A 25885-nucleotide genomic window follows, 5' to 3' on the forward strand; every position below is an offset into this window, starting at 1 on the left:
ACTTTCTGTGAGGGGCTGGGGCCTTCCGGAAGTGACGCAGACAGGGCGGGGCTCTTCACTGGGTCCGGCAGCTGAAGCTCCTCGCTCGGGTTACCCCTGCAGCGACGCCCCCTGGTCCCGCCGCCGTTGCCATCGCCGCTCCCGCCCCTCAGCTCCTCGGCCGCGCCATGGGCACCCGCGACGACGAGTACGACTACCTCTTTAAAGGTGAGGCCGTGGACCACCGATAGCCCATTCGGGGCCCGAGACACTCCCGGGGGACCCGCGCAAGGCCAGCCCTGCCCTGGTCGGAGTCCGCCTCGGCGCTTCCTTCCTGCCGCCCCGACGGGGGTCCCGTCGCTCGCCTGGGATCCCGCGCCCTTGGGAGGCCTGTCGAGCCGCGGCGCCCCTGTCTGAGTGTCCTCCCCGATGGCTGCGTTCCTCCCGGCCGTGCAGTTCCTTCCCTGGGCGTCTCGAGCCCCTCCTCTTGGATGCATGCTGCCGGTCCCACATCCCCCTCAGACAGGCCCCTGCCTCGGCTGAGCACCCACACTGGGGCACCGACTGTCTCCGTGGGTTTTTTGCTTTTTGTTTTTTTCTTTTCGTTCCCCTTCCCTTCCCTCCTCGTGAGCCTTTCCTGGGCTTCGGCCAGATTCGCCCGTCCCAGGGCCCCCACCCCCATCCCGGCAGACGTCGAGGTCAGTGCCGGCGGACTGTCCCCTTCCTCCCCAGACGGGCAACTCTGTGTCTCCCCTCTTCACGTAGCGTGTAGCGCTCCGGTGCGACCTGGCTGGTGGGAGGGAGAGAAGGGGAGGGCAAGAGGGGTGTCCATCCATCCCTCCTGGCGTTCGTGCACTTGTCGCAGTGTCCAGGCAGGCAGACGACTTCCCACCTCGTGTCTTTTGCCCCTTTCCTTCTCTCGTCCCTGCCCGGCTACAGCCAGACCGGGATAACTCCTTCCCTTGGCTTTCGAGAAGGGGCTGCGGATGGGTGGTGGCTGTTATCCCTGCCAGACCTGAAGGCCCAGTTCCTGAACAGGAAAGGTTGTGCGCTGCACAAATACTAGCTAGCTTATCACTGTGGACTGGTTGCTTCCTGCTGCAATACTGGGAGGATCCAACAGGAAGGGAAGAACCCTGGTTGGTCACATACCTTTCCCAAACGGTGGGAGAGGGTTATAGTGCTAGTGTGCTCTTTGAGTGAAATCAAGAATTCATTACAGGGTGGGGGGAACTGTGGAGCCGGTGGACAGAACGTGGAAGGATGTAAATAGAGACTTGCTTATTGGTTGAGTCCGCGAAGAAGCCAAAGTGAAAGGATACAGTTCTCAGTGAATAGAGTACAGGGAACCGTTTTGTTCATGAATGCGCTCTCACTCTCGTAGTCTTGCTCCTCTCCTGAATTAGAAGGGCGGCCCTCAGTAATTTGTTGAACAAAGATCATTACCAGAGAGGAAGAAGCCCTTGCTATTAAAGCTTTACTGTGGAGGGTGGAGTTTCAAGAGCGTTAAGCACAGTGAGTGTTCCTGGCTTTGCCATTGGGTGCTAAGAATGATTGACTAAGTGAAGAAGCAGGAAACATTTCCCACTACTTTACAAGTCTTGGCATATTAGCTGCTGGTACACCCTTATCATTAGTTACTCCTCCGAATATTCTATTTATAGGGTAAGTACCTTCAGTGTCTACCCTTACTTACTACCATATTGGAAAGTAATGTATAGATAAGAAAGCACCAAACTTTAAAAATACCACTAGGAAAGCAGGCCATGGTGGTACAGGCTTTTAAAATCCTGGCATTTGGGAGGAAGAGGCAGGTACTTCAGTCCAGCCTGGTCTACAGAGTGAGTTCTAGGATAGCCAGGGCTACATAGTGAGTCCTGATCTCAAAAAAAAAAAAAAAAAAAAAAAAAGAACGAAAGAAAGAAAGAAAGAAAGATCAAAATTAAAACAAATAGGAGATCTGGCAAGTTTATTTAAGGCGTTTGAGATGATGTGAAAGTAGCAAAATCCTAAGGTTTAGTCAGTCAAGGGAGTTTATTTTTAAGTATTTTGTAATGGCAGTAGTTTTTAAAGTTATTCCTCTTATTTGGTTTGGGATGTGAAGGATGGTTATAGAAAACTGTTTATTTTTCCTAAGATTGTTAATGTATCTTAGATTGGCTGAAGGAATTAAAGTTTAATTTTTAGGTTAGACCATCCTTTGATCAATGAGAAAACAGGGGAGTTTTATGTCTCTTTGCCTTGTGATCTTGGAAAAGTTAACTTTTTAAAAAGTATTTTTTTACTTTTTTAGGTTATATAATTTATACTATTAACCCCACTCAACTTTTTTGAGCTTCAGTTTCCTCAGTAAAGGAAATACTGTGATGCCTTTTGGGGGGAGTAAGATTATAAAATTTAGCTCTTTTTTCTCTTTTTTTTCTTTTCTTTTTCTTTTTCTTCCTGAGACAGGGTTTCTCTGTATAGCCCTGGTTGTCCTGGAACTCACTCTGTAGACCAGGCTGGCCTTGAACTCAGAAATCCTCCTGCCTCTGCCTCCCAAGTGCTGGGATTACAGGTATGCACCACCACTCCCTGGCAAAATTTAGCTCTTGTGAGGACTCAGTTAAGTGGTTATAAATGAAGTTATAGTTCTTGTCAGACTTTTGAGCTATAAATCTTTTAAAATTTTTAAAAATTTTATTTATTGATTTGTGTGTGCTAATGTGTACTATAGCACATGTGAGGGTAAGAGAGCAAATTTTGGGAGTCTGTTCTTTTCTTCCACCCTGACAGTCTTAGGGATCCAATCTTTTCTTCCACCCTGACAGTCTTAGGGATCCAATCCATGTTATCAGGCTTGGTAGCAAGCATCTTTCCCCACTGAGCCACCTCACTAACAATCTTTTTAAAGAACATGTAAATTTTACTAAGGAAGCACAGAACCAAGAAACTTCTGAAGTATTTTGTATCTATGTGGGTTCTGGTTTTATTTTTTTTTGTATGCTTTGCTGAGACTGGGTGTTTAAAAATTCTGCTGAGAAGAGTTTCCACTTTTTAGAAACTGCTACAGGATATGAGTCACTTTATTTTTTATTTCAACACTGATTACTTAGCCAATTTTTACTTATACAATTATTTTAAAATGATTTCATTCTACAGAGATTTATTCACTAAGATGAATCGTAGCATTTCTACTTGGAGAAGGTTAATCTAGCATACTTAAAAGTTAAGGTGACTGTGGTTTGTACATGGAAAATGAGTATGTTTATTAGCGTGGAGTGGATTAGCCTAAATGGGGATGTAATGTGGGCAGGTGAGGATAGTGCTAAATGATGCATTCTTGAAGATTAATTTTTACTTAAGCATGGTTGTTTAAAACCTGTTAATCTTGTACATATACAGTGTGGTTAAGGCGCTGTGGGGCACAGTGAGGTAGCTGGATATCAGGACAGTCAAAGTGGCACTTCCTTGCCGCAACTGGGTGCATAGTATGCCTCTCCTGGCTTTTTCTTTTTGAGTCTCATTGAAGTCCAGGTGTCGTGAGTCATCAGCTGATCGTCAGTAGCACTGCATGAAGTCGAAGCTTGGTAGCTTTTCTTTCACAACTTTTGGTTTAGCAAATCAGATTCTGATGAATCTGAAAAAAACTTGTCTAGACTTTAGCCTTATTGATGCATTTTATTTTATTTTTTTTGTCTTTTTTTTTATTCGATATATTTTTTATTTACATTTCAAATGATTTCCCCTTTTCTAGCCCCCCACTCCCCGAAAGTCCCATAAGCCCCCTTTTCTCCCCCTGTCCTCCCACCAACCCCTTCCCACTTCCCCGTTCTGGTTTTGCCCTATACTTCTTCACTGAGTCTTTCTAGAACAAGGGGCCACTCCTCCTTTCTTCTTGTACCTCATTTGATGTATGGATTATGTTTGGGGTATTCCAGTTTTCTAGGTTAATATCCACTTATTAGTGAGTGCATACCATGAGTCACCTTTTGAGGTAACCTGGGTTACCTCACTTAGTATGATGTTTTCTAGCTCCATCCATTTGCCTAAGAATTTCATGAATTCATTGTTTCTAATGGCTGAATAGTACTCCATTGTGTAGATATACCACATTTTTTGCATCCACTCTTCTGTTGAGGTATACCTGGGTTCTTTCCAGTATCTGGCAATTATAAATAGGGCTGCTATGAACATAGTAGAGCATGTATCCTTATTACATGGTGGGGAATCCTCTGGGTATATGCCCAGGAGTGGTATAGCAGGATCTTCTGGAAGTGAGGTGCCCGGGATGCATTTTATTTTAAAGACTTGGTGAGGTTGGACTGTGAATGTGATAAAGAATAAAAAGAAATCTTCTAAGCTTTGAAAACCAATGTGAAAATATTGATTTCAGATGGTAAATTTTAAAGCTAATATTCTTTAGGTGAGGAGAAAAGTTAAATTTTAGTCCAGAAAATGATCTTACTAGAGAAGTATAAAACTAAATGTGGGCTAAGCATGGTAGCTCATGTCTGTGATTACAGTATTTGGGAGGCCAAGGCAAGTGGATGGCCATGATTTTGAGGTCAGTCTGGGTTACAGGATGAGATTGTGTTTTAGAAACAAACAACAACAAAAAAAAAAAATAGCAAAAATAACTTGAATGTGGTTAGAGAGAGAAACTAAATTTTATAATATATATATATATACACACACATACACACACATATATATACATACACACATACTCTGCTTTTACAGTATTTAACAGTTTGATATTTGTGTTGTGTATAGTATATAAGGCATATATGTAAACAAATTAATATTAAGTATTAGGTTGAGCTCCAGTAGATGAGGCTAAGTTTTGGAGGGCATTATATTTAGGAATTATATTGCCATCCAGTTTACATTATAGATATTGTTATGCCCATTCAGCCTAGGATATTATAATGGTTGTATAAAAATTTACTGGAGCTTCCTTTAAATTCTTTTTGCATTTATTTATTTTCTGTGTGACTACTTGTATGTTGGGTGTGTGTGGAGGTCACAAGTCTGTCCTCTCTACCATCAGGTTTGGCAGCAAAGTGCCCTTTCTTGCTTTCCCAGAAATTGATTTCTTTAATTGTTAGATATGAATACATAGTATCCCACATTTTTAAAAAACAAGGGGCTTGTGGTAAACAATAACTCAGTGATAAATCATGTGCTTAGCATTAGCCTTAGGTCTTTAGATCCTCAGCACCACTGGTGTTTGTGTGTGTGTGTGGGGGGGGCATTAAATGTTATCTTAATGAAAGTATTTTGCCTTGAAATTATTTAATTTTGAGTCTACAAACAAAGGTTCATAAGTTTTGGTTTTTTTTAAGAATCATTACCAATGACTAATGAATTCTCTTTTGTTTGTTAGATAATTTCATCCATCTATCCATCCATCCATCCATCCCATCCAGCCATCTGGCCATTGAGCCTAAATAGATCACTTCTTGCTTTGGTTAGAAAAAAGAAATAGCTCTCCTTATTATGTCACATTTCAATATCTTTTTTTCATCCTTACAAAACTAGAATCTTTGGTCATTTAAGATACCCTTTTCCTTTGGCAAGTTGCTAGTCTTTGGAGATCTTGTCAGTAACTAGTTGGTATAACTATTTTATACTGTTAGATCATTTGTAAATTTCAAATTGTTTACAAACTATTGCTATTTTTTAAGTAATAAAATGTTTTAGATTATAAAATTAGTAGGTTACGTGGGGTGGGGATGTGTAAGTTCTTCACTTAGTATGGTTAAAGATTTGACCTTGGTGAGATGGTAATTTTTTGTTGTTGTTGTTTGTTTATTTTTGAGACAGGGTTTCTCTGTGTAGCCCTGGCTGTCCTGGAACTCACTCTGTAGACCAGGCTGTCCTCGAACTCAGAAATCCGCCTGCCTCTGCCTCTCTAGTGCTGGGATTAAAGATGTGTGCCACCGCAGCTGCCCAGCTATGAGATGGTAAATTTAGTCATTAGTTTAAAGTAGAGGTCAAGATATGAGCCAGAAGCTGCCGAGATAACTCAGTGATAAATCATGTGCTTTAGGTTTTTAGATCCTCATCACCACTGGTGTTTGTGTGTGTGTGTGTGTGGGGGGGGGGCATTAAATGTTGTTTAACATTTAAGAGCACTTGTTACTCTTGCAGAGAGAACCTGGGTTCAATTCTAAGCACCCACAATCATTCTTAACCCCAGTTCCAGGTGACATGACAGTCATGAATGTAATGTACATGCATGCATGTAGGCAAAACATTCATACACATAAAGTAAAATAAGAAGCAAAACCCCCAAATGTAAGAATGGCTAGTATTTTAAAACAAAACAGAGCCTGATGCAGTGCTGGAGCTTCTGTGGGAGGTGTACACTGCTCTTGAAAGTGTTCGCCACCAAAAGGCAGTGTTGCCCAGGCGCCGCGCTCACCTTTGCTTTCTTACTTCAAATTGCAGGTGGTTTCTGAATTACTATTTGAAACTGGAGTGTCTGTGAATTAATTAGATGTGTTCTAATCTTTGGTATTTTCCTATTCCACTGTTTCATACCTCAAGTGAGTGTTGATGTTAGTGTGTGACCAGAAGTGATTCAAAGGAGACTTCCTCAGCAGATTATCCAATCTCCTTCCTCCCTAAATCACATATTTACTTGAGGTTTCTTTTGTGGGGGAGGGGCTCATGCCATGGTGTTTATTGACAGAAGTCTAAGACAATTGAAGGAACTGGTTTTCTTCTTTTTATTGTGTGGGTTCATGGGATTGAACTCAGGTCTTTCAGTAATTGCCTCTGCCCGTGAACCATCTTTCAGGCCTAAGTTTCTGTATTCTTGGCTGAGGATTGCCATTCAGGAAAAGTGTAGGAAGTATTGGCTGAAGTCCAGACTAGGTTCTTGGCTGGGACCCTCCCCCTGTTCCCACCCAGGAGCTGTGATCTGACCATTTAGCCTCTTATACTAAGAATCAACAGTGAAATGTATCTTATTAATAAGGAGTCTCTATTAATGTTGCTGGGATTCAACTTAACATCTACAGTAGTGGAGTTTGGAAACCAGCCTACTAATCATTCTGTAAATTGAAAGTACATTGTTTCTGTTTTCATGACCTTGACATCATTTTTCCTGGTATCCAGTTAAAAGCATTTAATGTCTTTTTGCTAGGGTACTCTCTGATTGACTACAGAGACAGAATTATCCTCTTTGTTACTTGGAGTCACTGCTGCTGGGATTTCTTGCTGAATCAGCTAATAAAGGAAGCCAGAAAGATATGCATTTATTTGATAATGCATGGTTGTTCTAGGGCTCTCTGTCTGTACTTCTGTGACAGAAAGGTGTACTCTCTTTCTCCGTTGGCTGGAGTGCAGTCAGCCTCCTTTCAACATGCACCATCAAATCCCAGTTTTTTTGAGTAAAACATGGTTTATTAATCTGTGGCCTTAACCTTTCATGTTGATTTTCTAGTCTGATGCCTAAATCAGTTAGCTAGTTAAAAAGTATGACTAGTCAATAGTAGAAATAAATACAGTGTTCTCTAAAATACCAACAAATAAAATTTTATTCAGGGAAAAATATTATCTGGCTCAGATTCACTAAACCTCCAACCCCATTTTAATCTTTACATTTATATTTTAACCCAGCTTGTCTGAAGTTGGTCAGGATGGCACATACCTACAATCTTAGCATTCTGGAAGCTTAGATAAGAGAGTTTTGTGAGTTCTAGGTCAACCTAGGTTCCAGATTGAGAACCTCCCTTAAAACAAACAACTCAACTTGTTTTTAAGTTTCCTGTCTTTGCCCAGCCCCTACCACCACTCTCCCCCCTCTCAGAGAGACAGTTTCTCTGTGTAGCTCTTTCGGTCTTGGAACTTATTCCTGTAGACAGTACTGGTCCCGAATTCAGAGATCCGCCTGCCTCTGCCTCCCAAGTACTAGGAGTAAAGATGCATGCTACTGTCTGGCTCTGTTTCTTTGTTTTGTTTCGTTTTGATACAGGAGCTCACTTTGTAGCTCTTATTGGCCTAGAACTCAGAAAGATCTGCCAACCTCTGCCTTCTAAATGTAGTACACCATGAAGTAAGTACACTTCTAAAAGAAGTGTACCATGTCTGACTCTGGAATTTGGATGTGTGTGGGTGATGTGGTCTACAGTAATGTCTGTTAACTTCTTGTATGTAATACAGGCAGAGGCCAGAAAAGGGTGTCAGATTCTGGAACTGAATAACAAATTGCTGTCTGAAGTTAAAGTATTGTAAGCTACTGGTGGGTACAAGGACTCAAACCTGGGTCCTCTGGAAGAACAGCCAGCGTTCATAACCATTGAGCCATCTCTCTAGCCCAAGAAATCCTACCTCCCTTTTAAAAAGTTTTCTTAATTACATTTATTGGAAATGGAGAAGTGACTTAGTGGTTAAGAATTGGCTGCTCTTATAGAGGACCCAGCTCAGTTTCCAGCATCTATATATGACTGTTCACTACTGTCTGTAACTCTAGCTCCCTTCTCTTCTGGACCATATACATAGCATTCATATTTATATTCTATCTATCTATCTATCTATCTATCTATCTATCTATCTATCTATCTATCTAATGAGAGTACACTCTAGCTGTCTTCAGAAGCTCCAGAAGAGGATGTCCGATTTCATTTCGGATGGTTGTGAGCCACCATGTGGTTGCTGGGATTTGAACTTAGGACCTTCGGAAGAGCTGACAGTGCTCTTAACCGCTGAGCCATCTCTCCAGCCCCCATACTCATAAACATGGAAAATTATATTCAGTCACTTGTGTGAGCGCTGTAGTAGTATATATTTAATCTCAGTTGAGGGTTTCTATCCTGCCTTAGATCATTTAATTTCCAGATAAAAGTCACAAAATTTTTACATTTATAATAAGCCTTTAATGCACTAGAGCTGGTCAGATATCTATCCTCTGTGCTATTAAAGTCTACTTCCCTGTCAATAACCTTGAGTTATAACTTGCCATGTTCCATCTGGGCCGCTCTTAACTCCATGGTCAGCTCTCATGGCCGTGTTTTCATGACTCACCTACCCCATGGGATGTTCTTGCTCCTAGTGGTCTCTCATCAGACCCCACGCCTTGGAACCAAAACTCTGCCTATCTCTCTTCTATCCAACTATAAGCTATAGGCATCTTTATTAACCAGTCAGGAATAACTTGGGTGGCAAGGTTACATAGCATCACTTGGGTCTACACCTCATCCCTGGGGCCAGCCAGGACCAGAGTTAGTATTACAATACATAGTAATAGACCAAACCTCAACTGAGTTATCTGCACAAGTGGAGATCAGGACAACTTTGAGAGTAGGCTCTCTTCACTGTGTGGGTCTAGGAGATGGAACTCTGTAGTCCTCAGGTTTGGTGGCAAGTACCTTTACTTGCTAAGTCATCTCACCAGCTCTTTTGAAGAGTTTCAAAGAATAGTAACAATTGAGATGATGTTACTTGTAAATAAACTGCTTTCTTGTATAAAAATCACAGGAAGTAAGTATAATCAAGATTTTATTTGAATTTTTTAAGTCTTAAGGGAAAGTGTTTGCTCTCCTTGCTTTGACTTTGACTCAGTATGTCAGAATTGTTAACTTCTTAGGGCTCCTGTTTGTCCACAGTGTGGTGGGCATTCTCATGCTTTCTGTCTGAACTGTAACTATTAAAAATGATTATATGAGCAGAGCAGCAGAGCCTGTAAGCCTCATGCTTCATGTTTTAAATGTCTCAGCTCCCTATCATACCCAGTCTCTAATGACAGTAGTAGAACGCACACACTTTGCTACTCTATGCACTATCTTTTGTTTGATGTCTAACATGAAAATCACAAGTCAATATTTACTTTTCAGAGTGCTTTCTAAGGTAGTGGGGTTGGTATAAGTTAAAGGTAATTGGTGTTTGCGTCGATGGCTACAGTGTTCAATGATTAAAATTGCAAAATTGCATTTTTAAGGGCTGGGGATATAGCTCAGTTTGTGAGGTGTTTACCTACCTTACATGAGTAGGGTGTGAGTTCCTAAATAGGAAAAAAGAGGGGGCTGTTTTTTTAGATGGGGTGCTATATCTGATCTGTGCTAAGTAGATGATGTGTGAAAGTCATTATGCAGACAGAAATAGATTACGAAGAGTAAGTGATTGGTTTTAATTGATTGGTCATGGATGTAAACTATTTAGTACTATGCTTCTGTCTCTTTAAAAACCTTTGGTTGTATTTATTTTGAAGCCAAACATCCTCTTGTTAAAAGCATGTTGGTATTCTGAATGTGCTTGCCTTCATCCAGCTTATTTTTTTGTTGTTGTTGTTTTTTTGTCTTTTTAGTTGTCCTTATTGGAGATTCTGGTGTTGGAAAGAGTAACCTCCTGTCTCGATTTACTCGGAATGAGTTTAATCTGGAAAGCAAGAGTACCATTGGAGTAGAGTTTGCAACAAGAAGCATCCAGGTTGATGGGAAAACAATAAAGGCACAGATATGGGACACAGCAGGGCAGGAGCGGTACAGGGCTATAACGTCTGCGTAAGTTCATGTTTTTCAGTTCTGGAATAGGTTGGTATCAAGTGAATTGCTGACTTACAGGTATTGGGAAGGAACAGTAGTCCTCCCTTAACCTTGCAAGATGTTCCAAGACCTTCCTTCAGTGCCTACAAACACAGATTGTACTGAACCCTATATGTTTCTCCCTCTTAAAATTCATTTTATTTTTATTCATGTTTTGCCTGCATATGTGTATTGTACCATGTTCATGCTTAGTGCATGGAGGTAAGAAGATGGTATTAGATCCATTGAAAGTATAGTTACAAATGGTTGTGAACCACCATGTGGGTGCTAGAAAACAAACACGGGTCCTCTGTTACAGCAGCAAGTACTCTCAACTGCTGGGCCATCTTTCCAGCATCCTGGGTCTTTTCTTTTAATAGACCCCTTTTCTTTGTCATGTCATAATTGCTTTTGGGGGCCATTATTAAATAAACTAAGGGTTACTTGAACACAGAAATAATGGCAGGGCTACAAAGTGACTTTCTAACAGGCAGGTAGTTTATGCAGTGTGGGTACATTGGACAAAAGAATGAGTCATGTGCTGGCCTAGATGAAGAGTTTTGTCACGATACTTAAAATGGTGGCAATTTAAAGCTTATTAGTTATTTGTTATTTTCCATTTAACATTTTTGACCTGTGGATGACTAGGTATAAAACTAGTAGTCATCATAAGGGATGACTGCTGTATACCATATTTGGTGTGTGTGCATGCATGCGTGCGTGCGTGTAGACCTGGTGTCACTCTGTAGCATGGTACTCATCATGCAGCCCAGGCAGGCCTCAGATCCCCAGCACCTAGGACAGTTATGTGGCACCACCCCTCATGTGATATTAGGAATTTTCAGAAATTTATTTGCAAGATTATATTATTATTTTTAAAAATCTCTTTGTGTGTGTATTTGTATGTGTTCCTACAGATGAGTATATGAGAGAGTGTAGAGGGTGTGTTTGTTAGTGTGTATGCGTACATATTACTGTGTGGATAGAGGTCAGGGGAACAACCTTGGATGTTGGTCTTGACCCTTGAGAGGTCCTACCTTGTTTGAGATAGGCAGTATTTGTTGTTCAGTGCTATTTATGCCAGGATACCTGGCCTGAGAACTTCTGGGATTCTCCTGTTCCAGTCCCCCACCCTACCCCAACTCCCTCATATCACAGTAGGAGGACCAGGATTACTGAGTGCTACCATGTCAACTTTTACATGGGTTCTGGAGATTTTTAACACCCAAGCAGATCTTTATGCTGTCTGGCAAGTGCTTTACCCACTGAACCATCATCTCTCCTGTCCTATACCATCACATTTTGGGTTCTTTCTGGTGTTCATTTCTACTTTGTGATTGTCTTCTGATAGTTGCATATGTTTCTGTTTGCAGATACTATCGTGGAGCAGTAGGTGCCTTATTGGTTTATGACATTGCTAAGCATCTCACATATGAAAATGTAGAGCGATGGCTGAAAGAACTGAGAGATCATGCTGATAGTAACATTGTTATCATGCTTGTGGGCAATAAGAGTGATTTACGCCATCTCAGGGCAGTTCCTACAGATGAAGCAAGAGCTTTTGCAGGTTAGTAATATAAACTCCACAATATTACAGTGCTTCTGCATTTCTTTGTTTGACTTCTTTTTTTTGTTTTTGTTTTTTTTTTTTTTTTTTGCTTTTTTTGAGACAGGGTTTCTCTGTGTAGCTTTGGCTGTCCTGGAACTCACTCTGTAGAACAGTCTGGCCTCAAACTCAGAAATCCGCCTGCCTCTGCCTCCCAAGCGCTGGGATTACAGGCGTGGGCCACCACCGCCCTGGCCATTTCTCTGTTTGAAAAAGTAATATGTTAAGGAGTGTCGAGGACTGACAAGGATGCACCTACTCAGAAGCTGAGCACTTTGTGCTTTATATAAGACCTGCTTATTTCTAGCTGCCTTTCTGGCAGGGGAACTACCAGAAGAAAGCAGCACTGCATCAGCTAAGAAGTCATGATGTTGTGTTAGTAAAAATATCGTATTTTCTTCAAACTTTTAATTTTTTCAAATAGAACAGAATTCTAAGTGAATGTTTTTAGCTATGTAGTTGCTAGGGAGGATGATTAGGGGTAGAAATAGTGGGACATTTGTTAAGTTTACTAAATTTTGAATAGTTTCACTCATTGTTATTGTGGTAGTTATATGCAGAAATACTTAGAAGGTAGTGAAAAATTCTTACTGTTATTTTTAAGTTACTGAAGTAAAAGTAAAATAGTGTTCGTATATTTTGCCAGAAGTTGATACCATTTAGGGTCTTTTGTTTGGTAGTTTGAAATACTTTCTCACGCTGCCCGACTGATATTGACTTCTTGGCCATGCCAAGCTATGTCTTAGTCTTTTATCTTCCCTTTTGTGATTGTGAGCTTATCACATCTTCTGTTTTAAAACTTGGAGAAAGCTGGGCAGTGGTGGTGCCTTTAACCCCAGTCCTCTGGAGGCAGAGGCAGGCGGATCTCTGTAAATTCCAGGACAGTCTGATATATAAAGGAGTTCTAGCCAAGACTACACAAAGAAATCCTGTCTTGAAAAAAAAAAAAAAAACAAACCAACAACCACCACCAAAAAACACCTTGTGGAAAGTTGGGGAGATATATCTGTATTAGAGGGCTTGCTTAGCATTGGTGAGGTCCTGGATTAGATCACCAATCACCAGCACTATTAAACAGCAATCAGAATTTACCAGACTGAAAATTTTGTTTCTTTTTACAGAGAAGAATGGTTTGTCATTCATTGAGACATCTGCTCTAGATTCTACAAATGTTGAAGCTGCTTTTCAGACAATTCTAACAGGTGAGACCTTTGTTTTCAGTTACACCAGTGGGAACTGGAATTTTAGGAAGTGAGTTAAACAAATTAATTAGGAAACTTATGCCATCTAAAAATGACTATCATTAGAGAGCAACTATAGAAAAAGTTCCTTGATGTGCACATTTACACTTCTTGCACTTTGGCCATGTGAATTTATTTGGGGAAAAATTTGCTGAAAGTAATTTGTTCATTTCCTTGTGTTCAGGCCATGTAGTCTGTACTTTATAGTCAAAGGGACAGAGTTATATGTTCTTATGTATGTTCTTTATAAGATACTTAAATATGATAAATTTTAATCTTTTAAATGTACTTTAATAAGATAAATACTGAGATCCTGACTATAGAAAGATATAAATGCTGTTTGAAGTTAGAAGAAATTTGGCTGGAGAGGTGGCTTAGCGTTTAAGGGTACTTTCAGTTCTTCCTGAGCACCTGAGTTGTGTTTCCAGCACCCATGTGGGGTGACTCACAACTGCCTATAACTCTAACTTCAGGAAATCCCGATGCCAGTACCTGTACACATGTGACAGACACATATGCACACACAAAAATCTGAAATTTGAAAAACATAGGGAAATTACATCAAATTTTAAGTGAAAAAAAAAAAAAGAAAGCATGGATACTTCTTCTGAGCTAACAGAAGGAGTGTGTTCCTTGTGAACACAGCCTGCCAGCCTGCAGATGGAGAGGTGTGAGTGAGTACATGGAAAGGGACAAAGTTCATGTGAGTTTGGAATGTGAGTAACCAGGTCAGCTTTTTGGAAAAGAAGACATTTTATTTCTTCAGACTCATATTTACTTTGGCTTTATTAGATTAACCAAATTATCAGTACATTTAATTTATTAGGAAGTACTTTCATAGATTATTTTTCAGTAGGCCTAAATTATATGATACTTTTAAGAACTTATGAATTAGAATCTAATCAACACATAGTAGAGTCTTACGTGGTAGTCTGATAAATTGATATATAGAATTGTTTAGTTTCCTATTGTAATAAGTTTTAATGCTGTATATAGCACTTGTATCAGAGATATCCAGAATTTTAACTTTTAAAGTATTCTTTTATTGTTTAAAAGAAAAAGTAGGGGCTGGAGAAATGGTTCAGTGGTTAAGAGCACTGGCTGTTCTTCTGAAGGTCCTGAGTTCAAATCCCAGCAGCCACATAGTGGCTCACAACCATTTATACTGAGATCTGATGACCTCTTCTGATGTGTCTGAAGACAGCTACAGTGTACTTACATATAATAAAATAAATACATCTTTAAAAAATTTTTTTGGATATATGTTGGGTTGGAGAAATGGCTCAGCAGTTGAGAGTTCATATTTTTCCAAAAGACCAGAGTTTGGTTCCCAGTACTTATGCCAGGCTGCTTATGACCACCTGTAACTTCAGCTCCGAGGGTTCTAGCATCTTCTGGCATCCAAATATACATGAGAACAAACACACATTGATATACACAAATACCCATAATTTAAAATAAAGTTTCTGATACATTTTGGTTAGTTAACTATTTTCTTCGTGAGAGAGCTTGTACTTTTAAATTTCTGGAGTATGATTTGACAGGGCATGATTTAATTTGTTATTGCTAGTTAGGTTTTTGTTGTTGTTTTGTTTGTCTTATCTTTATTCCACAGAAAAGAATGAACTGTCACCAATACGTCAGTATTTCCCCCAAAAATATGAGTTAATGCCTGTCAAGAGCTTAGCTCTTCCTGCTACATAGCAAACATTTGAAAAATCAGTATTTAAGTAGCAGTTAAGGAAAAACATGTTAAAATACATGGAAAAAACCAACTTTTAAAAATAATATGTTGGTGATTTGCATGTATTTTATTAAAATTTTTTTTTCTTTTGGTTGGTTTGATTTGTGTCTTAGTTGGGGTTCTATTGCTGCAATGTAACATTGTGGTCAAAAAGCAAGTTGGGGAGGAAAAGTTCTATTTAGCTTACACTTCCAGATCATAGTCCATCACTGGAGGAAGTCAGGGCAGGAAGGAACTCAGGGTTGAAGTCTAAAGACAGGAACTGATGCAGAAGCCACAGAGGGCTTCTGCTTGCTGGCTGGCTTCTTTTAGCTTACTCAGCTTGCTTTCTTATAGAACCAAGTACTGCCAGCCCAGATGGCACCACCCACAATAGGCTGGGCCTTCCCCCATTGACCACTAATTGAGAAAATGCTTTACAGATCTCACAGAGGCATTTTTTTTCCAACTGAGGTTCCTTTCTCTGATTATTCTAGCTTTTAGCTTTGTTTTGTTTTGTTTTTGAAACAGGGTTTTTCTGTCTATTCCTGGCTGTCCTGCAACTTGGTCTGTAGACCAGACTTGCCTGTAACTCAGAGATCTACCTGCCTCTGCCTCTGGAGTGCTGAGATTACAGGCATGCACACCATTGTCAGCATAAAATTGTTTTTGTTATCTGAAGAATAGTCACTACGGCTGGAGGAGAATAGACAGTTTGTGGCACCAGCGGCTTTTTAAAAGCATCTGTTCTGAGTGATCTTGCTGCAGATAGTTTTAAGCTTGCAATATTTTATTGAATATACAATATGCCTACAAGTCCTACTTTCTTTTTGTTTTCCACTATGTAGGCCAGGCCAAGCTTGTGCTACTACACTTGGCCTAATTTTTAATTTTTTTAAAATCACATTTTATTTATTCATTTATATAAGGTATGGGGTTATAGTGCTTATAGTGTGGTAGCCAAAGGACAGCACCTTTTATCATGTCGGCCATGGGACAAGTACTCAGGTCATCAGGCCTGGTGGCAGGTTCCTTTATCCACTGAGCCAGAATGTGAAATTATTGGAAATGTTTTGCAGTTGATCCCTTTGTTTCTATCTGAGACAAATAGAAGAGTTGTCTGGTGGTGCTTTTAGAAGAAGTGCCAATGTGGGCTGACGAGTGCTTCAGTCCTGCCTGATTGCAGTGCAGCTTTGTTTTCAACCAAGTTCGCCAGGAATTGGGTGGGGGAGGGGCGAACTTAAGGATCCAACTCTTTTGGGTTTTTTTTGTTGTTTGTTTTTTAAGATTTATTTATTTTATGCATGTGAGTATACCACCATTGCCCTCTTCAGGCACACCAGAAGAAGGCACCAGACCCCATTACAGATGGTTGTGAGCCACCATGAGAATTGAGAATTGAACTCAGGACCTTGGAATAGCAGTCAGTGCTCTTAACCACTTAGCCATCTTTCCAGCTACCAACTCTGTCTTGAGTTGAGGCAAGCACTGTCCCAGCTAAGTTTCATCCCTAAGAAATGTTTTTAATCACTGTTTTCCATACCTTCTTTTCATTTAATTTTATATTTTGACAATTTCAGTATTGATTAAATCTTACAGTAATAGTATACAGAATTTGTGAGTACCTTCACACCCTATTTCCTTAAGTATTAGTGTCTTTTTCCTTTCTTTCCATTTACCTCTCCCTTCCCAACAAAGACACACACACACACACACACAATGTGCAAGTAAGTACTGTGCATACTACCCTTTATCCCTAAGTCTTTTTGTTGTTGTTGGATATTAACTAGAAACAAGTACTTTTATAACCATAATACAGTGTTTTAAATCAATAGTATGATAATAGCACATCAGTCTTCAGCTACAAACCTTATTCAGATTTTGCCAGTTGTTCCAATTAATAACAACATCAACAACAACAAAGCCTGAGATCATATCATTTGTGCTATTCAGCTGTCCTGTCACTGCTTGACAGCAGTTCCTTTAATTTTCTTTTCTTCATCAACCTTAGCATTTTTGAGAGGTACAGGCCAGTCAGTCGTCATTTCTCAGACTGAGTTTATTCAGTGTTTCTTTCTGATTAAATGCAGCTGTACAGCTTGTGGCCTGAACACATAAAGGTGGTTCAGCTCATCATTTAAGAGCTCATGATACTTTTTTTGTCTTACTCACTGGTAGTTCTAACTTTGAACTTCAGTTTAGGTGCTTTTAGCCAGATTTCTTCATGTAATAAGTAAATTCAAGGTAAATTTCTATATTGAAGACTAAACTCTTGATTCTATGGTTGAAATAATTTTAATTAATGTAATACATTGGCTCTTTAAAACAAAGCTAAAGCCAATTTGGTAGTACACATTTGTAATCCCGGTACTTGGGAGGCTGTTTGTGCTTGCACCATATAACAAGACCCTGTCTCAAAATAAATAAACATGAAAGGGCTAAAGTTGCCAGGTATTAACTTCATGAGAGTATTGAGAATTGTTAAACGTTTCTATATTATATTTTAGCTTGTTTCTTTGTGCCTGTATGTGTATATGTATGTGGGCATGAGAGTGGAGGTCAGAGGACAAATACGGGCAGCGGTTCTTAATTTGTACCATGCAGGTCCCAGGGATGAAATGTGGGTCACTTTACTCACTTGCCAGCCAAGTTTGAGTCTGTTTTCATGAGGGGCTATAGTAGCTTGGTTCTCACTTGCTGCAGAAAATATAGGACTATCTCAATTGGGAATCTTTTTTGACCTTCAAGGAGTGTACATGATGAACAGGTTTGAAAAGCTTAATAAATAAGAAGCTTCTGTAGAGGCTGGCATAGAATTAGCCAGGCTACTAACTAGGTTTTAAAAACTTCGGAGAAACTAAAGATTTTTAAAGTTTCTGTTTTATTTTGTGTCTGCATACTTGAATGTATGTAAGTGTACCACATGCCTGAGGAGATCTGAAGAGGATGTCAGACCCCCTGGAACTGCAGTTATAGGTGATTTGAGCTGCCTTGTGGGTACTTGGAACAGAACAGCGTTCTCTGCCAGAGCAGCGTTCTCTGCCAGAGCAGCCAGTTGTCTTAACACCTGAGCCATCTCCTCAGCACCCATGGAACTAATGAATTATAACCCTTCTTATTCTTTAATTTGGACCAGTTGTGTGTAATCTCCTTAGATTTATTTTGCCAGCCCATCTACAATTCAGGTAGAGTAGAAAAACAGACTTCATGTCTTTGAAGCTTTGCCTTTTATTTAAAGCTATAATATATTAGTATTTTACTTCATGTCTAGATCTTCTATAAGAGATTCTGATGGAAGAATAGATAAAGCAGGATTTGCTTTTTTTCTAATTGTTTCTAACCTTTGGGCATCTTGAAAAGGGACGGCATGGAAATTAACTGACCACATTCATTTGGTTCTAAAGGAGAACAGGTCCTTGAGAGTGAAATAAGGAACCTGCTTCTGACTTAGCACATTACTGCCCCCTCCCCCATGATGAAGTAACCCTTTATAATCAGACTCCTGCTGAACGGTTCATACTTGCTATTTTCTTATCAAAGAAAACAACACACACAAGAGACTTAAGTACATTAGGTGTGGAGCTCTTTAGAACTGTTTAGACCTGAAAAAAACATTTTTTCTGATTCCTTTTGTTTATTGCCTTGTTGGTGTTTTTCAAAAGTGAATACATTTTTGGTGACAGGAGAAAGCACAGCAGCTGCACCATTTCTAGAAGGATGCAGCACTTGTAGACTGTCGCACAGCACTGCTCAAGTTTCTTGCTTTGTAATGAGATCTTTTTAATTATTTACCTCTCTTTTCTCTGAGAAGTCTCCCTTTCTCTCTCTTCCAGTGTTGATGCATTCGTAATTTATAGAGGAGTTTCTGATGTTTTGGATTTGTTTTCCTAACTTAATCTTTAGAACAACTTGTAAGAAGTTACAATTTAACAGGGATCACATATGTAATGTTTTTCTTTTCAGAAAGATGATCTATCCGGTTAGGTATTAATGGACAACATAAAGAGTGAATGGTATAGTTTAACCACAAGTTGATGATTATCATTATTCCTTAGTCACGAGCCTCAGTCAGGGAGCTCTTCTTTGCCTTGGACACATTCCCATTCCATTCTTTTCTATTTTCTTTTCCCTCCCTCCCTTTCTTCCTCTTTCACCCCTCATCCCTATCTTCTCTTCTTTGAGATAGTGTATCACTGTGTAGCTCTGGCTGTCTAGAACTTACTCTGTAGACCAGGATGCTCTCAAACTCATAGAGATCCACCTACCTCTGCCTCTCAAGTGCTGAGATTAAAGGTGTGTGCAACCACATCTAGCTGTTTTGTTTTGTTTTTTTTGAGACAGGGTTTCTCTGTGTAGTCCTGGCTGTCCTGGAACTCACTCTGTAGACCAGTCAGGCCTCGAATTCAGAAATCCGCCTGTCTCCACCTCCCAAGTGCTGGGATTAAAGGCGTACGCCACCACCTCCTGGCTTGCTTTTATTTTCTTTTAAGTCAAAATTTTAAATATTTATTTTCTGTAGTGGTGGGGCTCATTGAGTGCCACAGTGTGAGAGTGAAGGCCAGAAGTCGACTTGCAGGAGGTAGGCAAGGCTCCTTTTACCAGGTAGCTTCTGGGGATTATGCTCAAGTTGTCGGGATTGGAGAAAGGTACCTTTATTCACTGAGCATCTCACTGGCCATCCCTATCCTCCCCCCAGTGAAAGACATGGCAAAACCATATCCTTTGTATTCTTGTTTTTAAACTTATTCTTTCTCTACTGATGCTTCTCCACCTTTGACCCACTATCATCCTTCTCAAACAAATGAGTGTTTTTGTTATCTATTTGTGCCTCTGTGTGTGGGTAATGTAAAAGGTTAGAAGAGGGAGTCAGATGCCCCTAGAACTTGACTTAGGACCAGTTGCAAGCCACCTGCTGGTAATTGAACTCAGATCCTCTGGAAGATTAGCAGGCTCTCTTAAACAGAGCAATGTCTCCAGCCCCACTTTTTTTTTTTATTTAAATGACTTTATTTGTTTAAAAAACAAAAACAACTTGCTATTTCCACCTATAACATGGGACATTCTGAAGTCTTTTAAGATTGCACATTGGAGAAGCTTATGACTTTTCTCAGTTCTGCTGTGAGCTCAAATTAACTTCAATTAAAGAAGCTCAGTAATTATCCAACATTATTAAATGCTTGATTCAAAATTTTGTAGGAAAGAAACTGAGAATGGAGATGAGGGAGATGGCCTGGTAACGTCACACACACACCTGTGCCTTGCAATCCTCATAGAACTAAGACAGCTAGAATCTGGAATAATGCAGTGAAAGACTGCATGGATGTGTAAAGCCAATCAGTCACCTCGGACTCTAGCCCCAGAGGTCCTAACTTTCAAGTTCCTTGGGGGTGGTAAGATCAACTTCCAAATGCCTTACACAGAAACCTACTACAACCTTCCCTACTGTAATCCAGACAGCTACATAATACTGTGTCTTTGTGAGATCACCCACACATTTGTCAGAATTATGGAGTCAGATTTTTCCTTTTGAAATGACAAGGGCTGGTACAGTGGACAAGCAGTGTCATTTGGGAACAGGAAAGTAAGACAGGGAAGAAAGGAGCGACTGGACACAAAGGGAGGCCCCACTTCTGTGCAGCACAGCCAAGGCCATGAGACAGCAGCACCCAGATTAGTGGGGATGTCAGTGCAGCCCCACTTATTAACTTACTGTTGTTCTACTTTAGGGAAATTGTTTTTATTTTTAATTTATGTGAATACTTTTATTTGTGCAAGTGTGCGAGTGTGTGTGTGTGTGTGTGTGTGTGTGTGTACCACATAATATGCCTAGTGCTCATGGAAGCCAGAAGGCATTGACTCTATGGAACTGCAGTTACTGCAGCTATCATTTGGGTACTGAGAACTAAACCCAGGTTCTATAAGAACAATATGTATTCTTTTTTTTTTTTTGGATTTGGTTTTTTTTGGAGACAGGGTTCCTCTGTATAGCCCTGGCTGTCCTGGAACTCACTCTGTAGACCAGGCTAGCCTCGAACTCAGAAATCTGTCTGCTTCTGCCTCCCAGGCAGATTACAGGCATGCACCACCACCACTGCCCGGCTAGCAGTAATTATTCTTAATTGCTGTGTCATCTTCTCGGTACCAAGAAACTGATTCATCCCTTGTTGTGTGGCTTCCCGCTTACCTAAAACAGAATAGCTCCTACTAGCCTACTTTAGTAATAACCATCAATGTCTGTCCCTGACCTGGGACCTTTTTTTTTTTTAATACTTTGAAATAAATCCCAGATAATAAGTATTTCATTTGTGAATATTTCAGAATATATACCTAAAAAATTGGGACTTAAATTCATAACAACTCAGCCATTAAGAAATTCATAGTAATTCCTTATTACTATGTTATCTAAACAATATTAAAGCAGAAATGACTTTAAAAATCAGCAGTTTAAATTAGGATTCAGATGTTTGATAAGGTTGATACATTATAATTGGTTGATTTGTTTTGAACCTTTTTTTTTAGTGGTGGTGGACAGTGTGAGACAGGGTCTCTCTACATAGCTTTGGCTGTCTGTCTTAGAACTCAGTGTGTTGACTAGGTCGGCTTCAAACTCAGAGATCTGTTGCTTGCCTCTGCATTCCCCAACCTTGCAGCTAAGTGCTGGGATTAAAGGCATGTACTACCATGTCCAGCTTTTTTGGAACATTTTAACCATGTAACTTTTTGTTTTTTGTTTTTACACATTGTAATTTTAACATTTTATCTCATGTGGTTTCATAGTCACATTGTAGATCTAAAAATTAAGTATGTCTATAGTATTTCTTTCTTTCTTTTTTTTGGTTTTTTGGATTTGTTTTTTTCGAGACAGGGTTTCTCTGTGTAGTCCTGGCTGTTCTGGAACTCGCTCTGTAAACCAGGCTGGCCTCGAACTCAGAAATCTGCCTGCCTCTGGTCTAGTATTTCTAATAACAGCTCTTATTCAGATTTTCCCAAGTGTATTAATAATATACTTATTTAATAACTATTTTATGGAATTGCCTTTTGATTTTTTTTTTTTTGTTTTTTGTTTTTTGGTTTTTTTTTTTTTTTTTTTGGTTTTGGTTTTGGTTTTTTCGAGACAGGGTTTCTCTGTGTTACCTTGGCTGTCCTGGAACTCTGTAGACCAGGCTAGCCTCGAACTCAGAAATCTGCCTGCCTCTGCCTCCCAAGTGCTGGGACTAAAGGTGTGTACCACCGCCCAGCTGCCTTTTGATGTTTTTAATGACAAGGTCTCTGATTAGCCTGGTACTTACTATGTAGACTAGAAGTCTTTGAGCTCGCAGATATCTGCCTGCCTCTAACTCCTGATTAAAGGCTGTGGCTCCACACAGAGTTGTAGATTTTAATTTTTATTTAAATAGTTAGCTACTGTATTAGGTAGCAGAGATAGAAAATTTATACTTATCTGAATGTTTATTTGTCCTATTTTCTGCTTAAGCAGATTCACCAAGAGTTGTTTAGTCAGGGATACATGGAACCTGCATAGGAGTGCACTGTGTCTTTCCTAGTACATCTTATTGGAAGGCTGATTATATTTGGTTGACCATTTGTAAGTTTCTGTACTTTTTGATGATACTGCTTAAGAAGGAACACTGGGAAGGCAGGATGGAGGTCTATGTTTGGATTGTTTTTTGATTAGGTAGTGCAGTTCAAGGCCATTTTCAGTCAATTTATAGATACTGGAAGACATACAGTGATATTTACTTGGGCGAGTAATTCCTCAAGCATCAATTCTGTGGAACTAAAGCAACAAATAAAACAGTTTTAGTCTTTAAAAGATTAATGTTTAGTGGAGGACGACGAGATAAATCTTGATACATGTTATGAAAGTAAAATAGTACAGGCATATGTTAAGATTAAGTATAATTTCACCTTAACCCCAGAGGTGGACAGTGGTAAATGGAAGGCCCTTTCTCTTCTGATGCTCTTCGGATTTTAATATGTTTGAGAAGTTGTGTTCTTCCCTACAGAACCTAGAAAACAGCTAGGTATATCTGGTAGTGTAGATTTGTTTCTTTACACATTGTCAGTTTGTGTGGACTTTTGTTTTTGTTTTTTGTTTTTTGTTTTTTGTTTTTTGTTTGGATTTGGTTTTTTCGAGACAGGATTTCTCTATATAGCCCTGGCTATCCTGGAACTCACTCTGTAGACCAGGCTGGCCTGGAACTCAGAAATCCGCCTGCCTCTGCCTTCCAGAGTGCTGGGATTACAGGCGTGCGCCACCACCGCCTGGACTTTTGTGTGAACTTTTGTGGAGGACTCAGTGTATATTTTGAAGATTTAATTCAGATCTGTGCCCATAAATATGGTAGGGTTTAATGCAGTTTAATTAATGGGTGAAGTTTCCCCTCTGAAATGGTGAAACCTTGTTACTCTCCTTATTGTAACACAAATTGTTAAAAATAATGCTTTGACTCTTGTTAATGGCTACTGGAAAATAAAACCTTACATTTTGAGACAAGGTCTCCACTAGCCCAGGCTGTCTTTTAAACTTGCTGTGTAGCTAAGGTTGGTTTTAAACTCCTTATTCTCCTGCTTCCTCCTCCTAAGGGTTAGGATTACAGATGTGCACTACCATGCTTAGCCTAAAAATAAAATGTAAATGTGTATGTTTCTGTTCTGTGTATCCTCTGTCTCTTTTACTCAAAGTCTTCATGGGTTTACACACACTGACTGTTTCTGTTTCTTTTGTCATTCAGAGATATACCGCATTGTTTCTCAGAAGCAAATGTCAGACAGACGTGAAAATGACATGTCTCCAAGCAACAATGTGGTTCCTATTCATGTTCCACCCACCACTGAAAACAAGCCAAAGGTGCAGTGCTGTCAGAACATCTAAGGCGTCTCTTTTCCCCTAGAAGGCTGTGTATAGTCCATTTCCCAGGTCTGAGATTTAAATATATTTGTAATTCTTGTGGTCACTTTCTGTGTTTTATTACTTCCTTACACTTAAGAATCTTCCCATGTCTTAAGTCTTTTGATTTGGCTTTATAAAATCCTCAACTTTGTCCTGAATGACTGCAGTTCTTTTTCATGCTATGGCTTCTCTAGCCTTAGTTTAATAAACTGAATGTTTGAAGTCCTCAGTTATTGTTTACTCTTCATCATGGAAGCCTGTCACTGTAGGACAGTAGAGAACTCCATCACTGGAAGTTCAGACCTATTGGTCCTGATCAAATCTAAGACAACCTTAGAAATAAGCTATTATTTTGCCACAGAGCAGCTTGTAAGACACTCTTCTCAATACAGTACATATTTTGAGAGATCTAAGGATTGCCCTATAAACATAACAGCATTTTGAGAGCTTGAAGATTTTCAATTGTGGAAGTCAGTTTCTAAAATGCCTTAATAGGTCTATGTTGTAAATTTTTTTTTTAATTTTTGTAAGCATCAAAGATGATGGGGATTCTTTTTTGTTGTTGTTTTTCTGGAAAAGAATTAATAAACACAAAGGACTGTTATGGTTTGTATAGGGCGTGGTTATATGGTCAAAGTTACCCTGCTATCTGGTAGGCTAGTGGGCTTCTGTGTGAGGTGTCTCTGTTGCAGTGATCGGCAGCCAGAGTAGCTTAGCCGGTCTCATTTCCTAGCAGTAGACTGTGTGGTATTTTTATTACTCGTGCAATAACTAGCTTAATGCTGGTAATAGCACATTCTGAAGTGTTAATTTTGCTTTTAAACCCATCTAGTAAGTGAAATGCAGTCTCATTTTACCACCATATTCACCAACCAGCATGAGTAATTATTTTAACAATGCTTATATTTGAGTTCTGCAGTGTATAATGGAATATAGTTCAATTAATCCTTTGGTTTTAGTATGTCTAAAGAATACAGTGAGAAGTTAATTTATGCTCAAGTGGTACCACTTAAAGGCATGTGCTCTTTTAGTATGTAAAATGAAATAGTACCTTGAATTTAAGTAGAATGTACTTAGGCATTGTAGGGTCCTGAAATAGATTTTTCCACTACATAATTGAAATCAACGGAGCAACTAGTTTCTCATTCAGAAATGTACACACTAATACTTAGTTTTACTTCCTTGTGGATAATATTAAGCACTTACTCTGAAGTTTTCTGAAAGTTAACTGCAAAGTCATTATTAAGGATGGTGGGATACCTGCAAAAACTGTGTGGGCTTGTGTAGATGACTGTTTCATGGTTAAATCTTCTGTCTTTGGCAGTGCTCATGATGTGGGGAACACTGAAGGCATTGCTATAGTCAGTCATTTTGTTTTTCTTTTGTTATTTTAGTGTATTGGTTATAAAGATACTGTCTATTTATAAATTGCTACTTTGTAATTTATGCATGCTCTGTATTTTTACTTTTTTTTTTAGCTATTGATTTGGAGTATATTCTCATCCTAATAAACAGTTATAGGGGGACTATTCCCAGTGTTGTCAGATTATATTTTTCTTCTGAATGCTTTGGATGTAGCCATGAAAACCTTGTTTCTGATGAGTGAGAAGATAAGTCCTTGCATTGCTGAGTAAACTTGAATTGGGGGCAGCAGTCAGTTCAGATAGACTTTAGATCTGCAGTTCAGTTGTACTCTTTGGGAAATATTTCTAAAAATGGTGGTGACACAGTCTGTAGTTTTCTAACAGTGTCACTAGACACAGGAAAAGCATCCATTTCTATTAAAATTTACAGTAGATTTATGAAATAAAACTAAGAAAAAAGAAATTATGTAGTGCATGAAAATGAGTAAGAGTAGCTTTTAGTGTTTTGGTTTTTGGTTTATGGGGTTTTTTTTTTTGTTGTTGTTGTTTTTTGTTTTTTTTTTTAACC

General features: G+C 39.4%; 1 protein-coding gene across 1 annotated transcript; it reads left to right on the forward strand.

Annotated features, from left to right (window-relative positions):
* Positions 1–24: 24 nt before the first annotated feature.
* Rab11a (RAB11A, member RAS oncogene family) lies at positions 25–24182 on the forward strand. Its single transcript, XM_052188045.1, has 5 exons — positions 25–207; positions 10274–10469; positions 11864–12057; positions 13218–13298; positions 23796–24182. Exons 1-5 carry the CDS (start codon positions 168–170, stop codon positions 23933–23935), a joined length of 651 nt encoding a protein of 216 aa, XP_052044005.1. The 5' UTR covers positions 25–167; the 3' UTR covers positions 23936–24182.
* The last annotated feature ends 1703 nt before the right edge of the window (positions 24183–25885 follow it).

The sequence above is a fragment of the Apodemus sylvaticus genome, chromosome 7, assembly GCF_947179515.1.
Source record: "Apodemus sylvaticus chromosome 7, mApoSyl1.1, whole genome shotgun sequence".
NCBI classification, from domain to species: domain Eukaryota; kingdom Metazoa; phylum Chordata; class Mammalia; order Rodentia; family Muridae; genus Apodemus; species Apodemus sylvaticus.